Source organism: Myiozetetes cayanensis, unplaced genomic scaffold (assembly GCF_022539395.1).
Source record: "Myiozetetes cayanensis isolate MyiCay16 unplaced genomic scaffold, myiCay2020 scf1245, whole genome shotgun sequence".
In the NCBI taxonomy this organism is placed as follows: Eukaryota; Metazoa; Chordata; class Aves; order Passeriformes; family Tyrannidae; genus Myiozetetes; species Myiozetetes cayanensis.
Genome location: NW_026086877.1, coordinates 1,651 through 10,542, shown reverse-complemented (window position 1 = coordinate 10,542; position 8,892 = coordinate 1,651). Strand labels below are relative to the sequence as shown.

General features: G+C 65.0%; 1 protein-coding gene across 1 annotated transcript; it reads left to right on the top strand.

The window, feature by feature from the left end:
• Nucleotides 1-4: 4 nt before the first annotated feature.
• Nucleotides 5-8,554, top strand: LOC126635988 (blue-sensitive opsin-like; the record flags this gene model as incomplete). The annotated part of the gene is made up of 4 exons (XM_050307679.1): nt 5-90; nt 2,118-2,283; nt 4,793-5,032; nt 8,395-8,554. Coding segments are annotated over 4 exons (621 nt in total), but the record flags the coding sequence as incomplete, so codon positions are not given.
• Nucleotides 8,555-8,892: the final 338 nt, after the last annotated feature.

The following is an 8,892-nucleotide window of genomic DNA, read 5'->3' as shown; positions in this document are numbered from 1 at the left end:
ACTTCACGCCCGGGCAGCCACGCCGTGCTGGGCTGTGCCATCACCTGGACTTCAGCCTCATCGCCCCGTGCCCCCCTTCGGCTGGAGCAGGTCCGGGGGGCACGGGGGCAATGGGGAGTTGGGCAGGGGCAAGTTGGGGTCCCAGGGTTTGGGGCCTAATGGCAGTTGAGGATCTCAAGGGGTTTTGGGGTCCCAGGAGTTTGGGAGTCCCAAGGATTTGGGGCTCTAATGGCAGTGGGGATCTCAAGGAGGTTTGGGGGTCCCAGGGGGTTGGGGTCCCAGAAGGAGTTGAGGGTCTCAGGGGTTTGGGGGTCTGATAGGAGTTGGGGATCTCTAGGGGAGTTGGGGTCCCAGGGGAGTTGGGGGTCTCAGGGGGAGTTGGGGGTCTCAGGGGATTGACGGTCCCAAGGATTTGGGGCTCTAATGGCAGCTGGGGTCTCAAGGGCATCTGGGGTCCCAGGGGAGTTGGGGTCTCAGGGGATTGGGGGTCCCAGGGGAGTTGGAAGTCCCTGGGGTTTGGGTCTCAAAGCCCCAAGGACTTGGGACTCTAATGGCAGTTGGGGACCTCAAGGGAGTTTTGGGGTCCCTGGGTTTGGGGGTCCCAGGGGAGTTGGGGGTCTCAAGGGGGTTTGGGATTCCAGTGGGAGATGGGGATCTTAAGGGTGTTTGGGGTCCTCGGGGTTTGGGGGTCCCAGGGGGAGTTGGAAGTCCCAGGGGGTTTGGGGCTCTAATGGCAGTTGGGGACCTCAAGGGAGTTTTGGGGTCTCCAGGGTTTGGGGTCCCAGGGGGAGTTGGGTGTCTCATGGGGTTTGGGGTTCCCAGGGGAGTTGGGGGTCTCAAGGGAGTTTGGGATTCCAATGGGAGCTGGGGATCTTAAGGGGTTTGGGATCTCAGGGGTTTGGGGTCCCAGGGGGAGTTGGAAGTCCCAGGGGTTTTGGGGCTCTAATGGCAGTTGGGGACCTCAAGGAGTTTTGGGGTCTCCAGGGTTTGGGGTCCCAGGGGAGTTGGGTGTCTCAAGGGGGTTTGGGGTTCCCAGGGGAGTTGGGGGTCTCAAGGGGGTTTGGGATTCCAATGGGAGCTGGGGATCTTAAGGGGTTTGGGGTCCCTGGGGTTTGGGGGTCCCAGGAGAGTTGGGGTCCCAAGGACTTGGGGCTCTAATGGCAGTTGGTGACCTCAAGGGAGTTTTGGGGTCCCCGGGGTTTGGGGGTCCCAGTGGGAGTTGGGGGTCTCAGGGGGGTTTGGGATTCCAATGGGAGTTGGGGATCTTAAGGGGGTTTGGGGGTCCCAGTGGGAGTTGGGGGTCTCAAGAGGGTTTGGGGGTCACAGGGGGTTGAGGGCCATGGGTGGTTGGAGGTCCCCAGGCCATCCCAGCCCTCCGTGTTCCTCCCAAGGTACATCCCTGAGTGGTTGGACTGGGGGTCCTGGGGGATGTGGGTGGATTTGGCGGTCCCGGGGGCAGTTTGGGGGTCCCGGGGGCAGTTCGGGGGTCCCAGGGGCAGTTCGGGGGTCCCGGGGCCATCCCAGCCCCTCCTTTTGGCCCCCCCAGGTACATCCCCGAGGGGCTGCAGTGCTCGTGCGGCCCGGACTTGGGGTCCCAGGGGATGTCAGGGGATTTGGGGGTCCAGGGGGTAGTTCGGGGTCCTGGGGCAGTTCGGGGCTCCCAGGCCATCCCATCCCTCCGTGTCTCCCCTCCCAGGTACATCCCCGAGGGTCTGCAGTGCTCGTGCAGCCCGGACTGGGGTCCCTGGGGATGTGGGGGGTTGGGGGTCCTGGGGCAGTCCGGGGTCCCGAGGCAGTCTGGGGTCCTGGGCAATCCCATCCCTCCTGTGTCCCCCCAGGTACATCCCCGAGGGGCTGCAGTGCTCGTGTGGCCCGGACTGGGGGTCTCAGGGAGTGTTGGGAGTTTGGGGGTCCCAGGGGCAGTTTAGGGGTCCCGAGGGCAGTTCGGGGTCCCGAGGCCACCCCAGCCCTCCTTTGGCCCCCCAGGTGCATCCCCGAGGGCTGCAGTGCTCGTGCAGCCCTGACTGGGAATCCCTGGGGATGTGGGGGTTTGGGGTCCTGGGGGCAGTTCGGGGGTCCCGAGGCCATCCCAGCCCCTCCTTTTGTCCCCCCCCCAGGTGCATCCCCGAGGGGCTGCAGTGCTCGTGCGGCCCGGACTGGTACACGACCAACAACAAGTGGAACAACGAGTCCTACGTGCTCTTCCTCTTCTGCTTCTGCTTCGGCTTCCCCCTGGCCATCATCATCCTCAGCTACGGGCGGCTGCTGCTCACCCTGCGCGCGGTCAGCGGCCTGGGGTCCTGGGGTCCTGGGGCTCAGGGGTCCTGGAGCATTGGGGGTTTCGGGAACGAGGGGTTGATGGTCGTCATCATCCTCAGCTACGGGCGGCTGCTGCTCATCCTGTGCCTGGGGAGGGGCTCGGGAGTCTCGGGTGTCCCGGAGGCTCTGGGGAGGGTCCCAGGGGACTTGGGGGCGCAGGGGGCACAGACTGTTGGTCGTCATCATCCTCAGCTACGGGCGGCTGCTGCTCATCCTGTGCATGGGGAGGGGGCTTGGGAGGTCCCGGGGGCTCGGGAGAGTTCCGGGGTCTTTGAGGGCTCAGAGGGCACGGGAGGAGCTCTGAGGGGTTCAGGGTGGTACAGCTTTATGGGAGGGCACAGCTTTAATGGGGGCACCCAGTTTATTGGGGGGCACAGAGGGGGCACGGGGACCATGTGGGTGGGTGGGGGTCCTTGGGGACCCCACGGCAGGGGTGAAGGCTCTGCTCGGGGTGAGGCCTCAGCAGTTCAGCCCCACAATTGTGGCCCCCCATAACTGACCCCCTCACTTCTGACCCCCATAGCTGATCCCCTAATTGACCTCCCCAAGTGACCCCAATAACCGACCCCCATTTCTGATCCCCCCAAATCTGACCCCCATCTCTGACCCCTCATCTCTGACTCCCCATCTCTGACTCCCATGTCTGACCTCCATATCTGACCCCCACAATCTGACCCCCATTTCTGATCCCCTTGTCCCCAGGTGGCCAAGCAGCAGGAGCAGTGACTGACCCCCAAATCTGACCCCCAATGTCCCCTGTCCCTCCAGGTGGCCAAGCAGCAGGAGCAGTGACTGACCCCCAAATCTGACCCCCAATATCTGTCCCCCCAGGTGACCAAGCAGCAGGAGCAGTGACTGACCCCCCAAATCTGACCCCCCAAATCTGTCCCCCCAGGTGGCCAAGCAGCAGGAGCAGTGACTGACCCCCATCTCTGATCCCCAAATCTGACCCCCATCTCTGACCCCCCAAATCTGACCCCCAAATCTGTCCCCCCAGGTGGCCAAGCAGCAGGAGCAGTGACTGACCCCCAAATCTGACCCCCCAATGTCCCCTGTGTCCCCCCAGGTGGCCAAGCAGCAGGAGCAGTGACTGACCCCCAAATCTGTCCCCCCAAATCTGTCCCCCCAGGTGGCCAAGCAGCAGGAGCAGTGACTGACCCCATTTCTGACCCCCAAATCTGTCCCCCAGGTGGCCAAGCAGCAGGAGCAGTGACTGACCCCAAATCTGACTCCCCAAATCTGTCCCCTGTGTCCCCAGGTGGCCAAGCAGCAGGAGCAGTGACTGACCCCCATCTCTGACCCCCAAATCTGTCCCCCCAGGTGGCCAAGCAGCAGGAGCAGTGACTGACCCCCAAATCTGACTCCCCAATCTGTCCCCTGTGTCCCCCAGGTGGCCAAGCAGCAGGAGCAGTGACTGACCCCATTTCTGACCCCCAAATCTGTCCCCCCAGGTGGCCAAGCAGCAGGAGCAGTGACTGACTCCCCAAATCTGACTCCCCAAAGCTGTCCCCTGTCCCCCAGGTGGCCAAGCAGCAGGAGCAGTGACTGACCCCCAAATCTGACTCCCCAAATCTGTCCCCCAGGTGGCCAAGCAGCAGGAGCAGTGACTGACCCCCATCTCTGACCCTCCAATGTCCCCTCCTGTCCCCCAGGTGGCCAAGCAGCAGGAGCAGTGACTGACCCCAACTCTGACTCCCCAATGTCCCTGTCCCCCCAGGTGGCCAAGCAGCAGGAGCAGTGACTGACCCCCCAAATCACTGCAGGAGCAGTGACTGACCCCCCCAATGTCCCCTCCTGTCCCCCCCCAGGTGGCCAAGCAGCAGGAGCAGTGACTGACCCCCATTTCTGACCCCCCAAATCTGTCCCCCCAGGTGGCCAAGCAGCAGGAGCAGTGACTGACCCCCCAAATCTGACCCCCCCAAATCACTGCAGGATCAGTGACTGACCCCCAAATCTGTCCCCCCCCAGGTGGCCAAGCAGCAGGAGCAGTGACTGACCCCCATCTCTGACCCCCCCAATCTGTCCCCCCAGGTGGCCAAGCAGCAGGAGCAGTGACTGACCCCATCATCCTGACCCCCCAATCTGTCCCCCCAGGTGGCCAAGCAGCAGGAGCAGTGACTGACCCCCATCTCTGACCCCCCAATCTGTCCCCCAGGTGGCCAAGCAGCAGGAGCAGTGACTGACCCCCCAAATCACTGCAGGATCAGTGACTGACCCCCCCAAATCTGTCCCCCCAGGTGGCCAAGCAGCAGGAGCAGTGACTGACCCCCCAAATCTGTCCCCCCAGGTGGCCAAGCAGCAGGAGCAGTGACTGACCCCCAAATCTGACCCCCCAATGTCCCCTGTGTCCCCCCAGGTGGCCAAGCAGCAGGAGCAGTGACTGACCCCCAAATCTGTCCCCCAGGTGGCCAAGCAGCAGGAGCAGTGACTGACCCCCAAATCTGACCCCCCAATGTCCCCTGTGCCCCCCCAGGTGGCCAAGCAGCAGGAGCAGTCGGCCACGACGCAGAAGGCGGAGCGGGAGGTCACCAAGATGGTGGTGGTGATGGTGCTGGGCTTCCTGGTGTGCTGGGCGCCCTACACGGCCTTCTCGCTGTGGGTCGTGACCCACCGCGGCCACCACTTCGAGGTGGGCTTGGCCTCCATCCCCTCCGTCTTCTCCAAGTCCTCCACCGTCTACAACCCCGTCATCTACGTCCTCATGAACAAGCAGGTGGCGGGGCGAGGGGGGAAATGGGGGTTATGGGGGATGTGGGGGTCATGGGAGCCTTGGGGGATGTGGGGGCTGTGGGGGTCATGGGGGTCATGGGGGTTAGGGAGGTCATGGGGGTTGTGGGGTCATGGGGGACTTGAGGGGTTATGGGAGTCATGGGGGCTGTGGGGTCATGGGGACTTGGGGGTTATGGGAGTCATGGGGGCTGTGGAGGTCATGGGGACTTGGGGGTTATGGGAGTCATGGGGATGTGGGGTCATGGGGCATGTGGGGATCATGGGGGTGTCATGGAGTGTTGGGGGTCATGGGGTCATGGGGCCTTGGGGGCTGTGGAGGGTAATGGGGGCTGTGGGGGTCATGGGGGCTGTGGAGGGCAATGGGGGCGTGGGGTCATGGGGGTCATGGGGCTGTGGGGTCATGGGGGCCTTGGGGGCTGTGGGGTCATGGGGGGACTTGGGGGTTATGGGAGTCCTGGGGTCCTGGGGGTCATGGGGTCATGGGGATGTAGAGGGTAATGGGAGGCTGTGGGGTCATGGGGGCTGTGGAGGGTAATGGGGGCTGTGGGGTCATGGGGGTAATGGGGACGTGGGGGTAATGGGGGTCATGGAGGGTCTTAGGGCCAGGGGGTCAGGGAGTCATGGGGGGTAATGGGGTCATGGAGGGCTGTGGGGGTAATGGGGGCTGTGTGGGGTCATGGGGGCCATGGGGGCTGTGGGTGGTCATGGGGGGTCAGGGAGGGTTGGGGGCCAGGGGAGTCATGGGGGCCATGGGGGACGTAGAGGGTAATGGGGGCTGTGGGGTCATGGCGGGTCATGGGGGCTGTGGGGGCTGTGGGGTCATGGCGGGTCATGGGGGTCATGAGGGTCATTGGGGGTAATGGGGACGTGGGGGTAATGGGGGCCATGGGGGGCTGTGGGGGTCATGGAGGTCATTGGGGCTATGGGGGCTGTGGGGGTCATGGGGGTCATGGGGATGTGGGGGTCATGGAGGGCCATGAGGGGTCGTGGGAGGCTGTAGGGGCCATGGGGGTCATGGGGGCCTTGGGGGATGTGGGGTCATGGAGGGTCATGAGGTCATGGGGCGTCAGGGTGGGTCATGGGGGTCATGGGGGTCATGGAGGGTTTATGGGGGCCTTGGGGGACCAGGAGGGTCATGGGGGCTGTGGGGGTCTTGGGGGTTGGGAGGGGCCAAGGGGTCATGGGGGCCACGGAGGGTCAGGGGGCCTTGGGGGACCAGGAGGGATCATGGGGGATGTGGGGTCATGGGGGTCAGGGGGCCTTAGGGGACCAGGAGGGATCATGGGGGCCGTGAGGGGTCATGGGGGTTGGGGGCCAGGGGGTCATGGGGGTCATGAGGAATCATGGGGGCCATGTGGGTCATGAGGGTCATGGAGGGTCACTGGGGCTGTAGGAGGTCATGGGGGAGCCATGGAAGGTCATGGGGGTCATGGAAGGTCATGGGGACCATGGGGGTCATGGGGGTCATGGGGACCATGGGGGCCATGGGGGCTGTGGGGGGTCATGGGGGCTTTGGGGGCACAGTGTGGGGTTGGGGGCGATGGGGAGGATGAGGGGGGACAATGTGGGGAGGGGGCAATGGGGGGTGACAGGGGGTGGGGAGCAATGGGAACTGGGGGTGCCAGGGGTGTTGGGGGCACTGCGAGGCACTGGGGAGTTACTGGGAGGCACTGGGGGCCACTGGGGGTTACTGGGAGGCATTGGGGGGCACTGGGGAGTAGAGGTCAGAGGGGCCTGGGGACACCTCAGGGACACCCAGTAACACCCCAGTAACCCCCACGAACAGCTCAGTAAGCCCCAGTAAGATCCCAGTGACACCCAGTAACCCCCAGTAATCCCCAGTAACAGCCCAGTAACCCCCAGTAATCCCCAGTAACCCCCAGTTAACCCTCAGTGACCCCCAGTGATATCTGGTAACACCCACTAACACCCCCCCTGGTAGCTCCCAGTGCCCCCCAGTGACCTCCCAGTGACTCTGGGTCTGGGGGTCCCATTCTGGTTCTGGGGGTCCTGCTGTGGGTCTCGGGTCCTGCTGTGGGTCTGGGGTGTCACTCTGGGTCTGGGGGTCTCTCTGTGGGTCTGGGGGTGTCACTCTGTGTCCAGGGGTCCTGCTGTGGGTCTGGGGGTGTCACTCTGTGGGTCTGGGGGTGTCACTCTGGGTCTGGGGGTCCTGCTGTGGGTCTGGGAGAGTCACTCTGGGTCTGGGGGTCTCTCTGTGGGTCTGGGGGTGTCACTCTGGGTTAGGGGGTCCTGCTGTGGGTCTGGGGGTGTCACTGTGGGTCTGGGGGTCTCTCTGTGGGTCTGGGGGTCTCTCTGTGGGTCTGGGGGTGTCACTCTGGGTCTAGGGGGTCCTGCTGTGGGTCTGGGGTGTCACTGTGGGTCTGGGGGTCTCTCTGTGGGTCTGGGGTGTCACTCTGGGTTAGGGGGTCCTGCTGTGGGTCTGGGGGTGTCACTCTGGGTCCGGGGTTCCTGTTGTGGGTCTGGGGGTCTCTCTGTGGGTCAGGGGGTCCTGCTGTGGGTCTGGGGGAGTCACTCTGGGTCTGGGGGTGTCACTCTGGGTCTGGGGGAGTCACTCTGGGTCTGGGGGAGTCACTCTGGGTCTGGGGGTGTCGCTTTGTGTCCAGGGGTCCCGCTGTGGGTCCGGGGGTCCTGCTGTGGGTCTGGGGGTGTCACTCTGGGTCAGGGGGTCCCGCTGTGGGTCTGTGGGTGTCACTCTGGGTCTGGGGGTGTCACTCTGGGTCTGGGGGTCTCTCTGTGGGTGTCACTCTGGGTCTGGGGGTGTCACTCTGGGTCTGGGGATGTCACTCTGGGTCAGGGGGTCCCGCTGTGGGTCTGTGGGTGTCACTCTGGGTCTGGGGTGTCACTCTGGGTCTGGGGGTCTCTGTGGGTGTCACTCTGGGTCAGGGGGTGTCACTCTGGGTCTGGGGGTCTCTCTGTGGGTCTGGGGATGTCGATCTGGGTCTGGGGGTCCCACTCTGGTTCCGGGGGTCATTCCGTGGGTCCGGGGGTTCTGCTGTGGATCAGGGGGTCCCACTGTTGTTCCAGGGGTCCCGCTGTGGGTCTGGGGGTGTCACTCTGGGTCTGGGGGTGTCACTGTGGATCAGGAGGTCCCGCTGTTGTTCCGGGGGTCCCGCTGTGGGTCTGGGGGTGTCACTCTGGGTCTGGGGGTGTCACTGTGGATCAGGGGGTCCCGCCGTTGTTCTGGGGGTCCCGCCGTGGGTCCGGGGGTCCCTCCGTGGGTCCGGGGGTCCTGCTCTGGTTCCGGGGTCCTGCCGTGGGTCCGGGGGTCCCGCCGTGGGTCCGGGGGTCCCTGTGGGTCGCGGCTGACCCCCTCCTGCCCCCCAGTTCCGCTCGTGCATGCTCAAGCTCGTGTTCTGCGGCCGGAGCCCCTTCGGGGACGACGACGACGTGTCGGGCTCGTCCCAGGCCACGCAGGTGTCCTCCGTGTCCTCCAGCCAGGTGGCACCTGCCTAGGCCCCGCCCCACGGGAGCCCCTGCCCCACGGGAGCCCCTGCCCCACGGGAGCCCCGCCCCACGAGAGCCCCACCCCACGGGGGGCTTGGTCTCACTGTGGGCTCCGCCCCACATCGGGCTCGATCCCACGGGGGTCTCTGCCCCACGGGGGGCTTGGTCTCACTGTGGGCTCTGCCCCACGAGGGGCTCTGGTCTCATGGTGGGCTCTGCTGCACGGGGCTCTGCCCCACACGGGCCCAATCCCACGGGGGTCTCTGCCCCACGGGGGGCTTGGTCTCACTGTGGGCTCTGCCCCACACCGGGCCCGGTCCCACGGGGGTCTCTGCCCCACGGGGGGCTTGGTCTCACTGTGGGTTCTGCCCCACGGGG